Source organism: Ipomoea triloba, chromosome 3 (assembly GCF_003576645.1).
Source record: "Ipomoea triloba cultivar NCNSP0323 chromosome 3, ASM357664v1".
In the NCBI taxonomy this organism is placed as follows: Eukaryota; Viridiplantae; Streptophyta; class Magnoliopsida; order Solanales; family Convolvulaceae; genus Ipomoea; species Ipomoea triloba.
This window is the reverse complement of record NC_044918.1, coordinates 30583462-30605099: the sequence shown is the minus strand read 5'-3', so window position 1 is coordinate 30605099 and position 21638 is coordinate 30583462. Positions and strand designations below refer to the sequence as shown.

The window sequence follows — 21638 nt, the reverse complement described above, 5'->3', positions numbered from 1 at the left end:
ATGTCAATTTGGGTTCTTCGAGTTTAGTGGCACTGCCATATTTAGTACTAAACATTCAATTTAACATGTGATTCTTTAATTTTCAAATTAACCACCTATGTTCCTTTAATTTTCAAATTTTAACAAGTTGTGGTCATCTTGTTAGTTTAAGTACAACAAAGTTTAGGATCATGACTGGTTAAAATTTGAAAGTTGAAGGATCATAAGTAGTTAACCTGAAAATTGAAGGACAACATATGGTTTAATTGAAAGTTTAGAATTAAACGTGACGATTTTACTATACACGGAAAATCCTATCTAACATGAACTTTATTTTTTCCTCAATCCTATTAAAGCACAACTTTAATTTTATGTTACAATGCAAATTAATGTCCACAATGCCAAGGAACTCTACTTCAACCATAAGAAACTAAGGATGGATTAGTTCAGGGATTATTCTTCAGGGTAAGTATACGTACAGTGGTCGGCATCGAGCCTATAGCACGAGATGGGTTCGAACTGATCGTTGCCGACTCGGGTTAGACCTCTTCTCGACCATCTAAAATTAATCTATTATGTACCTGCAATTAATAAATTATGTACATATTACAATTAATGTATTTTGTACCTACAATTAACATATTATGTACCTTTAGTTAATAAATTATGTACTTATTATGATTATCATATTATGTATTTTCACCTTATTTACATAATTTGTTAATTATATATACATAATCTGAATGTGGTTTTGGATTAAAGTCCACAATGTAAGGTGGACCTTGATCAATGGCATAATTTGCCAATCAAACTTATATTTTAACCAAATTAGCTCAATTTAGTTTAAATAATAACTAAAAATAATGGCAAGCCAACTCGCCCATTGACTCAACTAGAAAGGGAGAGAGAGAACTGGGCATAAAATAAAAATTCAGAAAATGTCTTCCTAGTAAAAATCTCATAACACAATTTNAAAAAAAAAAAAAAAAAAACAACTTCACAGAAATCCCCAAATCAACTGTGAAATTCTCAAATCACACCTAAAATCCCTATTTGGTTCATTTTTGCTTTGGGGTTTCATCAAATTGAAGTTTATTAGTTCGTAGCTTCATCAATTTGCAATTTCAATTTCTTGTAGTCCGCTTGGTTCGCTGAAAAATATTTGAAGGGTATATATATTCATACAAAAGAACTAGGTACTACAACAGATTCTTTGCAAATTATAATGATAGGACGTGTACGATGAAGAGGTTTTAGCACCAAAGTAGTGTTTGGTCCACCTTTTGCTTAATTTAGCTCCAAAGTAGTGCACTGCGAAGGAAATCATGTTTCATTCTATTTATTAACATCTTAATTATTATATAAAATTATAAACTGATTATATATCTTAACAAAAAAAAATTGAATATATATTGCAGCAGATTTTATGCTAGAAAAGGGTTTTCAAAAATAAAATGAAGAAATGAAAAGGAAATTTAAAACAAAAATGCCAATCATCGTCCACGTCAACATGCAACCTGCTAGGTGGGGTGTTAATATGCTATCAGGTAAAATTGCATACATTTGGAGTGTTGAGTGACCTAATTGCACTTTTTTTTTTCGTTCAGTGGTCAAATTGCACTTTTACGTTTCTTTCAATGGCCAATTAATTATATTAACAGTTCTAATACATATATTCTGAATTCATATTTCCTCACTTTTACTCCCTTGTGTGACAAGTAATGATATGTTATTTTCATCTTGTGGGTTCCAAAACACGTCTGCATAAGAAGTTTGAGTGTGTGACTAAAAGGTGAGACTAAAAATTGAGAGTCTATATATATAATATTGTCTTTGAATAAATGTCAATTTGGGTTCTTCGAGTTTAGTGGCACTGCCATATTTAGTACTAAACATTCAATTTAACATGTGATTCTTTAATTTTCAAATTAACCACCTATGTTCCTTTAATTTTCAAATTTTAACAAGTTGTGGTCATCTTGTTAGTTTAAGTACAACAAAGTTTAGGATCATGACTGGTTAAAATTTGAAAGTTGAAGGATCATAAGTAGTTAACCTGAAAATTGAAGGACAACATATGGTTTAATTGAAAGTTTAGAATTAAACGTGACGATTTTACTATACACGGAAAATCCTATCTAACATGAACTTTATTTTTTCCTCAATCCTATTAAAGCACAACTTTAATTTTATGTTACAATGCAAATTAATGTCCACAATGCCAAGGAACTCTACTTCAACCATAAGAAACTAAGGATGGATTAGTTCAGGGATTATTCTTCAGGGTAAGTATACGTACAGTGGTCGGCATCGAGCCTATAGCACGAGATGGGTTCGAACTGATCGTTGCCGACTCGGGTTAGACCTCTTCTCGACCATCTAAAATTAATCTATTATGTACCTGCAATTAATAAATTATGTACATATTACAATTAATGTATTTTGTACCTACAATTAACATATTATGTACCTTTAGTTAATAAATTATGTACTTATTATGATTATCATATTATGTATTTTCACCTTATTTACATAATTTGTTAATTATATATACATAATCTGAATGTGGTTTTGGATTAAAGTCCACAATGTAAGGTGGACCTTGATCAATGGCATAATTTGCCAATCAAACTTATATTTTAACCAAATTAGCTCAATTTAGTTTAAATAATAACTAAAAATAATGGCAAGCCAACTCGCCCATTGACTCAACTAGAAAGGGAGAGAGAGAACTGGGCATAAAATAAAAATTCAGAAAATGTCTTCCTAGTAAAAATCTCATAACACAATTTATGCTAAAATAATTTATTTTTTACCATAATAAGTATTTTTTGTTGATAGTCAAACACAAATTTTTTTTTCAAAAATTGACTTTCAAAAGTCATTTTTAAGTTTACAAGTATTGATTTCATCACAAACCTTAATATTAATCTCTTTATGTGACGATATGTGATTAACTTTGTTTGTATTTGATTAATTAACAACTATGGAGTAGATCTCATTTTTTAACTAGTGGTAGGATCACCCAAGAGACAAACATTAAGAGATGAATTTAGAATGAAAATATCATTATTCATTTTAAAAATAAAATGGATTAAATATATTTTTAACTTAAGTTAGGTATACATTACATTTTATTTTAAAAATATTATATTTTTATAATATTATAGTATTTTTTTATTAAACAGAGAAAAAGAAGAAAAAAACAACTTTAATTATATCGGATTTATAAAATTAATTTCCGTTTCATTAACTAATAATTAAGAATCATTTACACTCCAAAAATTCATCGTTCAGACACAGCCCTGAACTTCCATTTTTCATTGCTCCCTTAAATCTCTCTCTCTCTCTCTCTCTGATTGGAATTCTGCAACTTCTCTCATTCTCTTTCACTCTCGCAAATTAGGGTTTCCATTTGAGCTTTATTCTTTTCCGTACAGAGCTCAAATCCGGAGCGAGCTTGCTGCTTTCTCGCGATGCGATTAGGAAGAAGCTGAGGTCAGTTTCTGCTAGCATTTCCGTACTTTGTGAAATTCAAAAAAATTGAAATCTGTGCTTTAGCTGTTAACTGTATTTTGCTTGCTAGATCTGTGGTAAAGGAACTGTTTATTCGATGTACTGAGATTGAGGTTATTTGCTTTGGTGAAGAGTAACAGATCAGCAGGATCGGCTAGTAATTGTTTTCTCTGGGATACCGGGTAGTCGACCTAGCAAAATGGAGGAAGAAATTATATGTTTAGTTATGGGTTTTATAAAATTCCAGGGAAGGTGTATCTTTCTTCACTGTATCAAGTTCGGCTTAACTTTGAGTTATTGGAATTTGTTTGGTTTCTGGTAGTGAGAGATGATTAGATGATGGTTTTAGTTGTTGAAATTGTAAAGGCAGAAATGGGGCTGAAATAGTGCGGTGTCTTGTTTTGGGGGGTGGGGTGGGGTGGGTTTATATTTGATATCCGTATTGAGAGATCCAATTCAGTAGTGGCAGTTGATAATTGATATTACAGAGCAAGGTTCTTTAAGTAATGATATTTGATTCTTTTTTAATCCCAGAGGAAGATGAGATTTGAACCCTAGACAAATACCTTTGAAAACTGGCTTGGCTACCCACATAACTGAGCGCCAAATGCTGTTATGACTATGAGTTGGCTTCCAAAGGGTCACCTTTTGATTGCCACATTATCTGTATTCCATTTTTCAGGCCAAACATTAGGAATGTGAAGGAAGGTTTGATCTTTACATTAATATGGCCAAATCTATTACCTTAATTAACTGGAAATTGATTAATTCCTGATATTTTCCTTAATCAACTGAAAATATAGGTGGGCTGTTACAGTTGTTTGAAATGTATGATGCTCTGTTTCTATAGTGTATGCCATTTTTGGTTCTCAAGACCTTTGCTGTAAATCCATCACATACTCTACACAATGCCAGGGATCCCATTTTTCAACTCTTAGTTGATAAACAAGCTAAGGTGGTATTCCATGCAAATCTTTTGTTTAGCAATTGATTGTAACATTTTTGGACTTGTTTGTTTGTTTGTTTTGGTTTTTTCAGATTTCATTAATATTTTTTTGTGTTGCATTTATGTTTGTATGTTGAGTGAATATGTTTTAACAATTGTTTGATTTTTTATTTTTATATCCCCAGAAAATATGCCTTCATGGTGGCCAAAGTCATCAAAGGATGCAAAGAAGAAAGAAAATAAAGAAAGTTTCATTGGTACATTGCATAGAAAATTAAAAAACCCATCTGATAGTAAGTCTGCTATTAAGCCTGGGGGATCTCGAAGGCATGGTAATGACTCAGTTTCAGAGAAGGGTTCTCTATCCCGAGCTGAATCAAGATCATCATCACCTTCCAAACATGTATCAAGGTGTCAAAGCTTTGCAGAAAGGCCTTCGGCCCAACCACTCCCACTTCCGGACCTGCACTCAGCAAAGGTAGTCCGAACAGACTCTGGAATCATTTCAAAAAAGCTAAGAGAAGGGAAGGGTTCTAAGCCAGCCCTCTATTTGCCTATACCTAGGCCTCGATGTATCATGCGCAGGTTGGATCCCGCAGATGTTGATGGAGAATTGGTAGTAGCATCAATTTCAAGTGAATGCTCTGTAGAGAGTGATGATCTGACTGACTCCCGTCAACGTAGTCCTCTGGCATCTGATTGTGAAATTGGAGGCAAAAATGCGTTGCGCAGCCCATCCAGGTGAGCAAATGCAGAAAACCGTTGGAAGAAACTATTGTGTTCTTTCTTTCTTCTCCTTCTTTTAAAGGTTTTTCCTTTTGTGTGCGTTTGGGAGAGGACGGGGGCAGGGATGTGTGGAATGGAGATTGAAACTAAAACAATTATTTTCTGTTCATTCATTTGTTATTCAATCTGGCTGTGAATCTATAATTTACTGTGATTGGTGTTCTGCTATGGAGTACTATCTTACTTTCATCTTTTATTTCTGCCTATTTGCCCAAGAGGCCAAAAAATTCCTCTTTGATTGACATGATACTTATTTTTCCTGTAATAAAGTGTGATTCCTAAGGACCAGTCTCCTGTTGGACAAATAAGCAGAAGAGAGGCAACAGGATTGGTTAATCTTTCCTCCAGCAGATGTGTCAACTCTTCATCTCCTAAAAGGGGACCTCTAAATAGCTTTGTGGCCAATCTACAGGTCCCTTGTCATGGTGCTTTTCGCAGTGCTCCAGATAGCTCAGTGTCAAGTCCCTCTAGAAGTCCAATGAGTGGTATTGGAAATGAGCAAGTTCCTGGTTCAATGTTATGGGCAGGAAGACCTCCTGATATTCCTCTGCTTGGATCAGGCCAATGTTCAAGCCCTGGCTCAGGTCAAAATTCTGGGCATAATTCGATGGGAGGTGATATGCCAGGACAATTATTTTTGCAACCTAGTAGAGGAAGCCCTGAGTATTCTCCAAACCCTAGTCCCAGAATGAGAAGTCCTGGACGTAGCTCCAGAGTTCAAAGTGGTGCAGTCACACCAATCCATCCCAGGGCTGGAGGCAGAGACTGTGAATCCCAGACTTGCTGGCCTGATGATGGGAAACAACAAAGTCATCCCTTGCCCCTTCCTCCTGTTAGAATGTCAAATTCATTACCATTTTCCCATTCAAATTCAGCTACTGCATCTCCCTCAGTGGCCAGAAGTCCAGGGAAAGCAGAGAATCTGACAAGTCCTGGCTCACGCTGGAAAAAGGGAAAGTTACTTGGTAGAGGCACATTTGGACATGTATATGTTGGTTTTAACAGGTATATGTGACCTACAATATGTGCTTGCTTTTTGCTCTTCATTGTTTCTTAAGATGGACATACCTTTTAATCTGTTAGGGGAGTTTGGTATTCTAACTCACTTAGAGAACTTGTATATATGTAAATGGACTTTGTTTAATGTCTGCCCACAATTAAGGTACTTGATCAAATAGGATTTGTCCTTTATATAGGGGTGTAAACGGGCCGAGCCGAGCTCGAGCCTAGGGTGGCTTGAGCTCGTTAACGAAGGCTCGGCTCGAGTTCGAGCTCGAGGTCGGCAATTTTTGAGCAGCTTGATTGTTCGAGCTCAAGTTCATGCTCGAACTCAAGTTCGAGTCCGATTTTGAGCTCAAATTTAACCTGTTTGATTTTAAATTTATGTTTCAATTAAAAATAAACTATAATATTATATATATATATATTGCTCGCTCGCGGCTCGTCGAGCCACGAGCCTAAGACATTAGAGCTCAAGCTCGGCTCGATTATTAAGCAAGCCGCTCAAGCTCGAATTTGACCGAGCTTGAACTGAGCTTTGACCAAGCGGCTCGCGAGCAGCTCTTGAACCGCTCGGCTCATTTATACGCCTACCTTTATATAACATGGATATCAGAGGTGAATGCTTAGAATTTCAGATTCCATTTACTAAACATTTATAATTCCAGCCTCTTATATTTTCCCCTTCCCTTGACTCTGTGTGTTGGTTCAGTGATAGTGGTGAAATGTGTGCAATGAAGGAAGTTACGTTATTTTCTGATGATGCAAAATCGAAGGAAAGTGCTAAGCAGTTAGCCCAAGTAAGTTTATCATCCAACAATTTATGCAGTTGGATTCTAATGTGTAACAAGTTCTTACCACTCATCATTCTTACAGGAGATTGCATTATTGAGCAGGTTAAGGCATCCAAACATTGTTCAATATTATGGGTCTGAAATGGTTAGTGTTGTACCTGCGAATTTCATAATTAATCCCTTCTGAGTCGTATGTAAATTCAAAGAGTTCAAGTTATGGAGATGAAATACAGAATGTCATTATCACAGAGTTGTTGAAATAATCTTAAAACAGTGGTTCTATTACAGAGTATTTTTATACAGATTTAAACATGTTAGTTGTATTGATGATGAAACTTGTGGAAATGATGCTTTGGTTGTTCGTTTGCTGAAAGTTTTTTATGGATCAGGTTGGTGATATGATGTATATATACTTGGAATATGTATCTGGTGGTTCTATCTATAAGCTTTTACAAGAATATGGGGCATTTGGAGAAACAGCTATCCGTAGTTACACTCAACAAATACTATCTGGTCTTGCATATTTACATGCTAAACAGACAGTGCACAGGTAGTCCTGATATGTGCGGTTGGACGTTGGATAAATCTACTGAAATATCACTTTCTAGAAGCATTTGAACGAACACTGATTAGTGTCATACCCATTTAAAAATGTTTGGCAGGGATATCAAAGGAGCAAATATTCTTGTGGATCCAAATGGACGCATTAAGTTGGCAGACTTTGGCATGGCAAAGCATGTAAGTAAAGTAGTAGATGAATACACTCTGCTAGCTTAGATGATTTAAAAAATTAGAATGCTTCAATTATGGGCTTGAATCAGGAATATCAATTAGGGAAAGCTGGTCTTTGCATTATGCAATCGCCTTTCCTAATTTCAACACTAAATTAAACCTTAATCTCAAGCTAGTTTTGTTGGTTACATGGACTCTATTCTTCGATTCAGTCCTATATAAAGATTTAAGTCGATGTTAAGCCCCTTCCACTAGCTTCTCTGTTTTTTCACATGTACCCAACTACCCATGTTTTGGTCCACATTTCTCTTGCTATATCCTAATAGCCTGATACTACCATGCTTCCTCTTAATTTGGCGTACTTTGAACATGTGCAAATGTTATGGTCTAAGTCATGGGCAGAATAAGGAATAGGAAGAAGTGTTTTGCCACACTTCAATGTTGGGTTTGCTTGAGATCCCAAAACTCCCTTAGTCCCCTTTTGGGATTTAAAATTCTGCTCCCCATTAATCCAATTAATTCACCCTTTTTATAATAGGGAAAATACAAGACTCCAATAATTAATAATCACTTTAAGACTAGATAACTAATTAAGACAAAGTTTTCTAATTGAATCAAATAACTGGAACACCTAAAAGACTATGACAACCAACTATTAAGTAATTCTAATCTAACTAAAACATTTATTAAATACTGTGATTGATAAAAGTATTGTTTCCTGCATCATATCCATGTCCCCAGCCCGCATCAGCAAACCATCTCTTAGATTGCCTTCAGTTGGTTGACTTCTACCTTACCGACCTTAATTTATGATTTATTTCTTCAGCTTTCTTTAAGAAGAATAGAACCAAGGTAACAAAAGTGTGTGCATTCTAACATTGTGAGTTAACATTTGTTGCATGAGAACTGATATGTGCCTTCAGCCTTGCTAAGAGTCTGTCATATCTTTTGGTCGTGACTCATGAATACTAATTGCTAGTTTCATATCTCAAATTTGATTGTAAAACCTTTTGCTTTTTTCCCTAAATTCTGAATGTGCAGATTACAGGGCAGTCATGCCCATTATCACTCAAGGGTAGTCCTTATTGGATGGCACCAGAGGTTAGGAACTTGAGTATATTGCTGTTAAAAATTTGTTTGTGCTTTCAGTCATTGATGCTGAAAGTTTTCATTGTCATTGCTCAGGTCATTAAGAATTCAAACGGACGCAACCTTGCTGTTGATATATGGAGTCTTGGATGTACAGTCTTAGAAATGGCTACATCAAAGCCGCCTTGGAGCCAGTATGAAGGGGTTAGTAATTCTGCACTTGAAGTGCTCAATATTAAATGTTTCTTCGCTAGTCTTTTATAGAAAAGTTTTATATCAAAGATTGACTATACTTTGAGCCTTTGAGGTACGCGTTAAAGCTACATGTTTGATATTTTGGATTTCCTTAACCTGTGTTATGTTCTGGCTTAAAGGTTGCTGCCATGTTCAAGATTGGGAATAGTAAAGAACTACCTATTATTCCGGAGCACCTGTCTGATGAGGGAAAGGATTTTATCAGGCAATGTTTGCAGCGTGAACCACGGTCTCGTCCAACTGCTGCTCAGCTATTGGATCATCCTTTTGTAAAAAATGCTGTGCCTCCAGAAAAACCTGTTATATCTTCAATGCAATCTGATCCACCTGTTGCTGGCATGGATGGCATGAAATCTCTGGTAATGTATCTTAATCATTTTCCTCTTCTTGTTTTCCTTTTCTGAAATTGTAAACATTAAATGCCTTTTATGACCTGTATTGTGGAATCTCATTCATACCAAATCATTTGGTATGCCTGCTAATCTATGTGTCCTTTGCTTACTTTGAATTTTCAATGGTTGTCATTCATGAATTATATCTCAGGCCATTGGGCATGCGAGGAATACACCTTGCTTTGAACCAGAAAGACTCGCAATCCATTCATTCAGAGTTTCAAAGTCTAGTATCTATGGCAGGTACCTTTCATGTTTTCATACACATGCTGGTGGCAAGGAACTTTAGAACTTTGTATAGCAGTGACCTTAGCTTGTTATCTGACTCTCATATTTTGTTGTCCAGTGAAATCCATGTTCCAAGGAACATATCATGCCCTGTCTCTCCGATTGGGAGCCCTCTTTTACATCCAAGGTCACCTCAACACCTAAATGGAAGGATGTCCCCATCACCAATATCAAGTCCTCTTGCTGCATCAGGCTCATCCACACCACTCACCGGAGGGAATGGTGCAATCCCATTTCATCACTTCAATCAATCAATTTACTTACAAGAGGGCATTGCCAATCTTTCACAGGGTCTGTATATTAATGCCCCCTCCTATTGGGAACCCGATGCTTCCCGAGGGATGCAATCGGGAGCTCATGCTTTGTGGGATGTGCAACCCACTGAAAATGATGCTCTTGCAAAGCTGTTTGGAAGGCCCACCAGCGGAGAATTGAACAATGGTCAGTCAGTCTTGGCCAATCGAGTCTCTGAGCAACTCCTAAGGGATCATGTCAAGTTGATTCCCCCACTAGATCTAAGTCCTTGCCATCCCTTGGCAGGCCGAACGGGTGGAACATGATGCCAGTTTTATTCAGAAAGCCATTAGGGAAACATGCCAATCTCACTATTGAAGGGGTAAACTTCACTAGTTAATGATAGTGAGTGAAGGAAGCTGGTTTGTGTTAAGGGTGTCAATCAATGGGAGGACTGTTCAATTACTGACCTGTTTGAGGATTTCTTTTTCTTTTCTTATCACTTTCATTGGGTAATGGTATACCTTACGAGATAGCTGGCTGCAATGAAAATGAACTGCCATTGATGTGCCACCCTTTCAAAGACAAGCTTGCTTCCTGCCACCTTCTCTGATTGAGCATATCTGGATTCTGGACACGAGCAGCTAGCTTGTATAAAGCTAAAGCTGGTGCAAAAGATTGAATTTGATACTTAACTGACCCAAGGCAGGCATTTATGAAGGATTCACTTGTGTTTGGTAAGGCAGCGATTCAATGTATAGCTGATTCATCAGTGACAGTTGTTGTATCAAACTTGTATATTTATGATGGAGCAAAGATAGAGAAAAGAGTTAGCCTGAATTTTGAGTAGTAGGTGTAGGACTTTTGTTTTGCTTCTCATCCATCTTTTTTTGGCTTTATGGGGATATATTCAGTATTCAGTTGAGGGGCTGTACAGAAAATATTCAGGATTATGCTGATCAAGCAATCAAGATTATAGTTATTCTCAATTTACTTATAGCTGACTTCTTGTTTGCTTGATTGATAGTTCTAAAGTGTGCTATTCTTTTTTTTTTTTTTCCAAAGAACATTGTTGAATGAATCTAGAAGAAAAATAAAGTATAATTAACTCATTGTGGGAATAATCAATAAATATAAAGTAATTATGCACATGTTAAAGTTGCATTTCTTTTCTAATGGAAATTTATAAAGAATGGATCAGAGTTGATAAAGGAAAAAGAAATGAAGAATATTAGCATGCTTATTACACTGCCTCTTCTCATTTTTGAAAAGAGGTTGTGGTATTGCAATAATTTGTGTACTTATTGTATAGTTATTGCATCGCAATGAAATTTTGGGCATATTGCTACCACAATATTGTGTGATTAAACGTTTACCATTATGCCAAAAACTATGGCTAGTAGCGAAGACAACTTTATTTCTTTATACAACCACATTTTTTAGAAGCAGGGTGTTAGACTTCCGGGCCTCTTTCAACCCTCTCCTAGCCACGTGCTAGACTTGGCCACCTTTCATGGGCCTCCGCTCAACAGTAGCATAGGGGAGTGTAGGAGGCAATCCCTCTGTCCTTGGCCACTAATCAAATCGCCATTAGCTAAGAACTCGAAAGGTTACAAAACGTGTTTAATGCTATTTGGCATTTGTCACAAACTATATAATAAGTTAACAAAACACGCCCATGCTGATGCGTAGAACAATAAAATAAAATTTCACTTCACCAAATCCATGCTGAAATCCCAGAGTCTCTTGGCCAAATCTTTATCCATAGCCTGGTCAGTCGTCGTGGCAATATTATTGTCACTGAAATATTCCCCACTTAGCCCTTTCACTTGTGGGTGCAATGCTACGTAGCAGGTTGTAGATGCCCCCTTCAAGACAACACAAAAGAAAAAACAAACGACATTTATCGTTGTAATTTCTACATTTGTTTGATCTGCCTAGATGTATCCAAACCCAAATGCATGGTTTAAAATGCAAAAAGAACTTACCTGTTGAACATTCTTTAGCACAAATTTGCCTACCTTACTAACAAGACCTGCACCAAGTGGAAGGAGACACATCAGATGAATGCCTTTTTTCAACTTTGCACTATCTTATGTGGTCGGGATGAGGGGGGCTCTATAGAGCGCACAAGAATTCAAATGAAACTACTGAAAGGCACTACAACTCGTAGCGAAAATGCAACTTTATTTCCTTATATACCGTCACATTTTCGAGATGCAAGTGCTGGACTTAGCCCTTCACCAGTCTCCGCCCAACAATTCTCTAGCCACTAATTGCTGGGCTTGGCCCTTTATCGGCCTCTGCCCAACAAGTAGAAATATAAAAGCATAAGACTTAACTTGTGAACTACCTTCAACAATGCCCATATGACGGAAAAGATTGGTTGTGATTGTACCAGGATGAAGTGCATTTACAGTAATGTTTACCCCATCTAGCTGTTGAAAGAAACAAAAAATATATTTATATATTTATAAAATTCAGAGTCCAGCCAAGTTGGCTAAGCTAAAGTCAAAATCACAAGGTGACAGTAATTTCTAAAATTCAGAAATTTCAAATACTGAGGTTAAGAAGGAAAAAAACAAAAGAGCAAGCCAAAAGGGAAGATTCCATGCTTCATTTCCATTCGCTATATCTCCGAAGTAGTTTATGCAATCTAATCAGAGATTGGAAAAAATTATGTATCATTGCTAATTAAATATTGGAATGGAATGGGATTATATAATAGTTTCTTTATGGTTAATATTCAGAATTTGATAGTTTCTGCAATGCTAGATGCACATGAAAGCATAGGCATTATGAGGTTTGGTTCAGATGCAGCAGGATACTCTAAATGTTTCTTAGACAGTTAAAAAAAAAAAACCTTTTGAGATTTTGAATCTTAATACCTTTAAGCGTTTTGTTAGCTCCTTTGCATGCAGTATGTTAGCAAGCTTTGATTGACCATAAGCCCCTAAGCTGTTGTAACTGTATATAGGGATCACAAATATATAAATAAAATAAATTTTTCGACCTCTCCAAGTAATACAATATTGCAACATAAAGCAACAATTCTCAACTGAAAGCCTAAGCTGATAGTCGTGTGCGGGTGAGGTGGAGATTCAAACCCGTGACCTTTAACATGAGGTTGGATATGATACCAAATTGAAGCATATGCTCCATCTCAACTAAAAGCTTAAGTTGATAGTTAGATTGCACATTTATGTTTATATCTAAAAACATAATAAGTGTGAATGAATGTTATACCCTTCGTTTATGTCCGTTTTTTCCGTTAAGTTTTTTTGTACATTATGTTATAAAAGTTGTACTTTACAATATATTAGACAAAAATACCCTACCGTTATAACTTCCGTTATCTTTTCCACTATTGTTACCATGCACATGCATCCACTATATATTTTCTTATTTTCTTCAATAATAATAATATATACATATTATATATTGGAGTTATAGGTTAGTTATTTTCTAAAATATAAATGTAAAATTTATAAAAATATTTTACATTATTATTATTATTATTATTATTATTATTATTATTATTATTATCATTATTTGCTATAATTTAAATATCTAAAATCTAAATAAATTTAAAATTTTAATATAAAATATTAATATTGGGCACCTATTTTTTGCGCATCGCGCATAAGAAAAACTAGTATTATATATATGCTCAACAGTCCGCACTCAATAATGTTATAAGCAAATAAAAATGCAAGCAACTGGCCATTACTACTGCCAAAAACGCTTGATCTAAACAGAACAAAAAATGAATTTTAAGTTACCTTTCACTATCATTAATCTTATCAAAGCGAATTCCCTCTTTATAAGCAAATCGATGAGCTTCTGATGATACATTCACAATCCTTCCCTCTTTTTTTGATTTACGGGCTGTTTCTTTCATAGTGTCTAACAAGAGATTGGTCAAAAGAAAATGACCTGCAAAATGAAGAGAAAATTGATCACAGTGACTGTTATGCAGGCCCCGATGTTCATCCTTCATCTATGTTCATACCTAAATGATTTGTGGCAAACTGCAGTTCTATCTTGTCTTTAGAGAGCGTGTATGGAGTAGCCATCACTCCTGCATTATTTCTTACAACGAATAGGATAAAGTTAGTCCAAAATTCTAAACAATGTTTCAGAAAACACATTATTAAATCAACATAATTGGAAAACAACATAGTTCTCCCCTCATCTTTACTTACATTAAAAGGTTCAATGAACGACCCGATGATTTAAATTCAGACGCAAATTTCTTGACTGATGCAAGTGAGCTGAGATCTAACTCCAGAGTATCGATTTTGGCTGGGGGGACTTCCTTAACAATAGCCTCTTTCGCCTCTTTCCCAGCACCCATATTCCTAACAGCCATGACAACGTGCACCCCTCGCAGTGCAAGAACACGGGCAGTTTCATATCCAATCCCGCTTGATGCTCCTGCATTTGTATTGACTATGAGCAAACTCATCCTAGAACCATTCTTTGCAAAGTTTATCCCCAACATTTCAATTTTCAAAAGCAGCTCCTATGGTAAATCTTATTCAATTCGAGTACTAATTTCATACATCAAAAACTTTACTTTCTAAAATTTTACCAAAGATCAGGAAGAATGTACAACAGTTCTTACATTGGCTAAGCCAATAGTTAGGATCAAGTAGGCCCAAAAACTATACCTCACAACGAATATTTAACTTTATTTCCATATATACCGCCACATATTTGAAAGACAAGGTACTGACTTGAACCTTCACAATCCCCTACCACCAATTGCTGGACTTGACCCTTTACCCGCCTCCTTCCAACATCAATACTATATAAAATATATAAAACGGGATCTTAGTTTCAAGACATTCAAATACCCATTGTCCAAGTTCAAACAAAGAGGCTATTGCCTGTATGAATTCTTCATTTATTCCTTCAATTCGCCCGTACTGACTTAACTCACTACTCGACAGCGATAATGTAAAGATTATATTCAAATGGACACATTCCTTGTGCACACGGCTAATTTGGTCTTATAGAGTTAAGTAATTTATATCCTCCTAAATACTGTGAAGATTATATTCAAATGGGCACATTCCTTGTGCAAATGACCAATTTGGTCTAGTAAAGCTATCGTAATTTACATCCTCCCAAATAGAGTGTAAGGTCGATGTGTGGGCGCCATTTGGGGCTGAGGATTCAACTTTAGGGTATGAAATAGTTATAAAACAACTTTAATAATTACTAAGAAACTTGATCAAACCTAGCTTGTCTTTGAAATTTTCAAAAAATCTGTGTTTTAGCACAACCGCATCCATAAATGCTGCAAAGGGACTCCACCACGTGTAATGTGTGTGTAACTGTGTATATATAGAGAGAGGAAGAGAGAGAGAGAGAGGTGACCAGTAACAATAGCAGTGAGAGCAGAGGCGTCGATCCCTGCGGTGACCTCCTCAGCAGTGGAAGAGTAGGAGAATCCAGATGGGCCGTTTCTTCTGAAGAACCACATTCTTAATTCTTATCTTATTATGTACTGTCAAATGTAATGCTACAGCTTATAAATCAGATCGTCTCGTCTTTTGTATCCTAAACCCCAATCCTATAAAAAAGGTGATGGAACGTGTTTACTTCTTGTTCATATATTCCTTCACTCTATTTCCACACGCAACTCTAGTTTCTACACATCAATTTCAATTAAGTTCGGTAATGACTTTTGGAAAATGTTTTTTAGAAAATGAGTCATTTTTCGAAATCTAGTGTTTGGATGTATTATGAAAAATTGTCTTTGTGTGTTTGGTTCATTTTCTGGAAAATGAATAGAATTGTATAATTAAGCATGGTAATTATTTTATTTAAAATATAAAAAATTATAATAATATTAAAATAATGTTATTTATTAAAAATAGAATTTATTTATATTATAAAAAAACGTAACAAAAGTTTTCGGCGGTTTTCACCTTCTTAGTCCATGGTCATGGGTGATATGATTTGGTTTTGGTTGAGAACATGTGAAATGACCATTTTGGCGATTTTGGAAAATGACTTACGAAAAAAAATTTCGTAAGTCACTTTCCAGAAAAATGAACTGATTTTCCTTGGTCAACGGAAAACATTTTCCGTTGACCACATTTTCTGGATGTTGCCAAACACCGAAAACTCGGAAAACATTTTTTGGAAGTCATTTTACGGGTTACCTAAGGGTGTGTTTATGATTACTTAATTCTTTTTTGGCTAAGTTTTATTGTTTTATATTCTAACTATATATTTATTACTTCAATGAATACAAAAAAGGAAAATAAAAAGCAATAGAATGGTTTAAATAATTATTAAAAATTCATGATTGCAGTATGTGCTAGGCGCTAGTCGAGTGGTAGACTAGTGCCTATGCAGCGATCTATAAAAACAAAAAAAATAGTGCATGTGTGTGGGTGTATCTCATATTATATATATACACACACACACACACACACACACACACACACATACATACATACATATATACTAGTTTTTTTATGCGTAATGCGCAAAAAATAGGTGCCCAATCTTAATATTTTATATTAAAATTTTAAATTTATTTAGATTTTAGATATTTAAATTATTGTAAATAATAATAATAATAATAATGTAAAATATTTTTATAAATTTTATATTTATATTTTAGGAAATAACTAACATATAACTTCAATATATAATGTGTATAGCGTATATATATTATTATTGAAGAAAATAAGAAAATATATAGTGCATGCATGTGCATGGCAACAATAGTAGAAAAGATAACGGAAGTTATAACGGTATGTGTATGTTTGTCTAATACATTGTTAACTACAACTTTTATAGCATAATGTACAAAAAAACTTAACCGAAAAAATGACATAAATGAAGGAGGGTATAACCTTCATTCACACTTATTATGTTTATATATATATATATATATATATTAACAACGCTGACTCGCCCGAGTTAACTCGGCTAACTTTGCCGAGTTAGGCGAGTTAACTCGGCCAAATTCAGTCCGTTAGGCGCTAGGCAGTCGCTTAGGGATGCAGTCCGTCTTGATGACTCACCCTTCACTAATCCACAGGTGTATGGCCTCTACGTCCATAGTTTAAGCATCAAACGATTTTGTCTTCTCAAGATCTTCAACTTTCAAAACTCCAGATCTTAATTCCTTGAGAAGACAATGATGGTCAGAGTCAAACACTTTAGAGCTATGAGAAGATGGTTACTTTCTTTTAATCGATAATAATTCATCTCGCTCTTCTTGAACCATCTTTCACCTTTTTATAGAACTCTGACTTTGATAACATGGTAATCTTCATATTCGAACCCTCATTGCATAATTGCCATGATACCCTTTTTGGTGTCTAATTGATGAGGACTTTCTTGTAATATCACCTCTTTGTCGGTAACCGCTTTGCTTAGCTCAGCAAGAATAGGTCGGTGAAGCTTCAACGGATATATGCCGGACACTCTGATGTAGAGTCTGCTCAATCAGATCTTCACTCTTAACACTACCAGACTCTAGACATAACCCTATCTAATTTGCCATAATAAATCAGCCAATTACATCAGTGGGGTTTAGACTTTAAAACCTAACAAACTCCCCCTTTGACGTTTATTTGGCAAGACAACTCAATAAGGACGAAAATACATCAGAGATTAAAACCGTAAAGAGTAGCATAGTATAAGCAAAGTAAAGAAAGTCCTACCAAGGACCAATTGTCTTAACAAACTATTACAGACCCAAAAATAGACCATTTAACTAGAGTACACACATTATGCTAGGCCTGTAATCTAGAACTTAGTAACTAAAAACACAAATAACAACTAAAAAAAATTCCTCTTTCACATTTTTCCTTCATTCCAGAAGTAGCAGATACTCCCCCTGAATCCTAGTACTCCCCCTGGATTGCTGAATAATAGCCAAAGTAACTTATTCCTCCACTCTCGGTCGAGGTCTCAGACTCGCCTTTTGACAAACTTAGACGCAGTAACACTCTTGCAAGCTTTGTTCTGGCAATCTCCAATTGCCCATTGACCAATCAATTGATGGTCTCTAACTCTGCAATCATCACCTTCAGGACCTTTAATTGCCTTAGATCACGAGCATAGGGGGTGAGCAATGATTCACCTTGATCAACCATAAGAGTTTCTTTTGGTTTTGTCATTGGCTTAGCATCCTTTACATGCTTTCCACCCTGTAGCCTTTCATCAACTTTGTACAACAACGATGATCGAACAATCTCATTTCCTTCAGGCTTCAATCCTTGTGAAGTAAGAATTCCATAGATCATATTTGGAAAAAGGCAATTTTACCTTTTGTTCTCTGGGATTGACAAAAGACACGACATGCTCAAATATACTGTGGCCCAGATTAAACTTCTTCTTAATTCCAATCCTGTACAGAAATCCAGCCAGCTCATTTGATATTATATTGTATAGTGGTGAGCATATGGAAGCAGTTGTAGGTTGATATCCTAAGCAAAATCACAAATTTTGAAGATAGATCAGCACTGTAAAGTACATCAGATTCAACAAATGGCCATTGTGTTGTAACTCCTCTAGTGAGTGCCTTTGCTACCAGATCCCAATCAGTGATTTGGTCATCTTTAGAGCAGTCTCGGCCATAATAGCTGTTTATCACCTCAAGACTGAAGTACCATTTTCCTCTAATAAAGATCTTGTGTAACTTTTAGGAAGTGACATCCTTTATAGCCTCAGTGATGTTGTAGTAGAATTCACTGACCAGTAGCTTAGAGTATGAATTATTGATAGTATAAATTACGTTGCAGGAAAATATATGTATTGTATTACTACGATTATTAATTTTAATCTAGAATTGTATTACGAAAATGAAAGTAGGAAAGAATATATTATATTAGGAATTGTATTGCTATATTTTAATGTACAATTGTAGTACGAATAAGAACTGTATAACAATATTTTACAATATTACGCAAATCTTAATAGTATAGGAGTGTTTTGGGCAGGAAGTTAAAATTGATGATTTTGTTTTTATTAATAGTATAGATTACGTTGCAAGAAATATATGTACTGTATTATTACGATCAGTAATTTTAATCTAGAATTGTATTACGAAAAGGAAAAGTAAAGAATAATATATTTTATTAGGAATTGTATTACCATATTTTAATATACAATTGTGGTATACGAATAGACATTGTATTACCATATTTTACAATATTACGGAAACCTAGTATAGAAATATTTTGGGCGGAAAGTTAAAATGAAAAATTTTGTTTTTATTAATAGTATAGATTATAACATTGTTTTATTTTTTAACATTTTATTATTTTAATACATAATACTTGTATAACACGAGTAAAATACAAGTTATGGATAAAAATAAATGATATTTTTTAAATTTATTTAAAAAATAAGAGTAATTTTTTATAAAAAAAGACCAAATATCATTTTTAGTCCCTCAACTATAATACATGTATCAATTTTGGTCCTTGACTATTAAAAAATTTCAAATTAGGTCCATGACTATTCAATTTGTATCACTTTTGGTCCGTGACTATTAACATTTTCATATTAGGTGCATGACTATTCATTTTGTATTACATTTGGTCCTGCCGTTAAATTTTTCGGCCAAATTTCCGGCGAAGTCATTGGAGTGACCGGCGTTTTCTATTTTATTATTATTATTTTTTATTTTTAAGTTTTTTTTAATTTAAAAGTTACGGAGTATTAAAATAATTTTTAAAATAAAAATTAAATAAATTATTCGATCACCGGTGATTTTGCCGGAAATTTGACCGGAAAATTTAACGGTAAGAGCAAATGTGATACAAAATGGATAGTCATGCACCTAATTTGAAAATGTTAATAGTCAAGGATTAAATGTGATACAAATTGAATAGTTATGCACCTAATATGAAATTTTTAATAGTCAAGAACCAAAATTAATACATATATTATAGTTGAGGGGCTAAAAATGATATTTGCTGATAAAAAAATTTATAATAGATAAATAGAGTGTCTTTTGGATATCCTATGTAGACAATATTGTCATGGAGATGGACATGGACGTGGGCCATAGCCTGCTCCACGTGCCAATTGAAATCACGTGCCGGGCTGCTTCAGCGTTCAGAAATGCAGAAAACGGATTACAGTAACACCTGAAAACAGAGCTTCATTTTCACTATCTCCTCCGCCCTTTCTTTCCACACTTTACTACACAAGATTCAAATTTTTTGCTTCAGGTATGCAATTATTTTCATTTTCTGATCTTAATAATGCATTTAATCTTTCCAATTCTAATTTATTACAATTGTTTCTTCACTCAAAGATGGGAATTTTTCGGATTTACCTGGCATTTTTGGTGTAATTAGTTTTCTTAGTTACTTATTACTGTTTCTACGGCTAAAGATTGGATTCTTCTCACATTTCTGTGTAGTTAGTTTATTTAATTAACTGGAAATGTTTCTTCAGTTCAAATTTGGGGATTTATTTGATTTGGATGGCATTTTTGGGCTAATTAGTTCGTTCAATCTAATAAAACTGCTTCTTTAGTTCAATATTGGGTTCTAGTAGAATTTGGATGGATTTTTGTTTGGCGTAATTAGTTTGTTAAAACCAAATCATGTAGTGTAATTAAAGCATGGCGGATGGTCAGACACTCAGACACTTCTTTCTCCTTGTAGATAATTGGATCTTTTTATTTGATTTAATTATTGATACAAAGGAAAAGGAAGTAGACTAGGAAAAAGTTTCTTTGAACTCACATTAAAAATCGACAAGAAAAATAACATTGCTAAAATTGATTTAGAAGATGATCCTGTTCTTGACTTACTGAAGTCTGAAATGACTGCATCATAGAGAGCTTATTTCGAAATTGAAACAAGAATATAGTGCACAGAGGGTTCTATGACTGGAAAGGAAATACTCTGTTAGAAAAGAATTTATCATTTATTTTTATGATAGGCACAAATTCTTTATTTCATTTTGCATTAAATATATTCTTATTTTGTTTTATTTTGTCATGGTGGAGATACCTTCTCCCTTAAGGTTGAATCCCCAACCCTAAGGGCCCCCTACGCCCGACAGAGCATGTGGGAGGAGGTAAATCACGGTAACTCAGTGGCTCAGCAAACAGGGCCAAATGCCGGTGTGCACAAGGGATCTGCCTATTTTGGGCATAATCCCCACACTGCGGCGGCCGAGTTTCGAACCTTGGTCTTTTCTCCCAAATACTACCAACTAAACCACTGAGCTAAGCCCGTACGGGCATGGTGGAGATACCTACATGTGCACAAAGATGTATATACTACAGAGAATAGGAGCCCCCATTTTCACTTATAGTGTGTGTTTTAGCTGAAATAGTCCAAAATGTTGTGTAAGCTATTTTATTTTCTTGGAAGCTTAAAGTTCAAGGGTTAAACAAGTATGAAATGGAGATGTTTTATCCAAACCAACAGTTGAGATGTTTTGGCTCTGAACAATTTGGCTTATCAGGAATAACATTAATACAATTACAGCAACCATCTGTGACTTTTAATTAATTGATACTTTAGTTGTTCGGGCCTTAACTTGATTAATGCATGTTTGCATTATTATTATTATTATTATTATTATTATTGTTTTTTTTGTTTTTTTTTTTTTTTTTTTTTTTTTTTT

At 34.8% G+C, this 21638-nt stretch overlaps 3 protein-coding genes across 6 annotated transcripts in view; 2 read left to right on the top strand and 1 right to left on the bottom strand.

The window, feature by feature from the left end:
• The first annotated feature begins 3289 nt into the window (after positions 1–3289).
• LOC116012645 (mitogen-activated protein kinase kinase kinase YODA-like) lies at positions 3290–11003 on the top strand. Of its 3 annotated transcripts, XM_031252263.1 has the most exons (14): positions 3290–3477; positions 4030–4203; positions 4299–4450; positions 4627–5182; positions 5498–6232; positions 6939–7026; positions 7103–7165; positions 7410–7570; positions 7683–7758; positions 8794–8853; positions 8938–9045; positions 9216–9455; positions 9640–9731; positions 9835–11003. In XM_031252263.1, exons 4-14 carry the CDS (start codon positions 4632–4634, stop codon positions 10334–10336), a joined length of 2676 nt encoding a protein of 891 aa, XP_031108123.1. In that variant the 5' UTR covers positions 3290–3477; positions 4030–4203; positions 4299–4450; positions 4627–4631; the 3' UTR covers positions 10337–11003. The 3 variants fall into 3 exon arrangements, with proteins under 3 accessions (XP_031108123.1, XP_031108122.1, XP_031108125.1); XM_031252262.1 differs by lacking the exons at positions 4030–4203; positions 4299–4450; XM_031252265.1 differs by lacking the exons at positions 3290–3477; positions 4030–4203; positions 4299–4450 and having other exon boundaries at positions 4633–4919; positions 5006–5182.
• Positions 11004–11356: 353 nt separating this feature from the next.
• On the bottom strand, positions 11357–15553 carry LOC116013940 (short-chain dehydrogenase TIC 32, chloroplastic-like). Of its 2 annotated transcripts, none has more exons than XM_031253907.1 (8): positions 15396–15553; positions 14216–14447; positions 14023–14102; positions 13793–13946; positions 12899–12977; positions 12352–12448; positions 11999–12045; positions 11357–11878 (listed from the first exon to the last, which is right to left on the bottom strand). In XM_031253907.1, exons 1-8 carry the CDS (start codon positions 15499–15501, stop codon positions 11720–11722), a joined length of 954 nt encoding a protein of 317 aa, XP_031109767.1. In that variant the 5' UTR covers positions 15502–15553; the 3' UTR covers positions 11357–11719. The 2 variants fall into 2 exon arrangements, with proteins under 2 accessions (XP_031109767.1, XP_031109768.1); XM_031253908.1 differs by having other exon boundaries at positions 12364–12448.
• A 4564-nt stretch (positions 15554–20117) lies between these two features.
• The window catches only part of LOC116013351 (SKP1-like protein 21), a 7225-nt gene continuing 5704 nt past the window's right edge, over positions 20118–21638 (top strand). The window contains exon 1 of the mRNA XM_031253041.1: positions 20118–20224. The gene's annotated coding sequence lies outside the window, so the exon portion shown is untranslated. The remainder of the gene's footprint in view (positions 20225–21638) is intronic.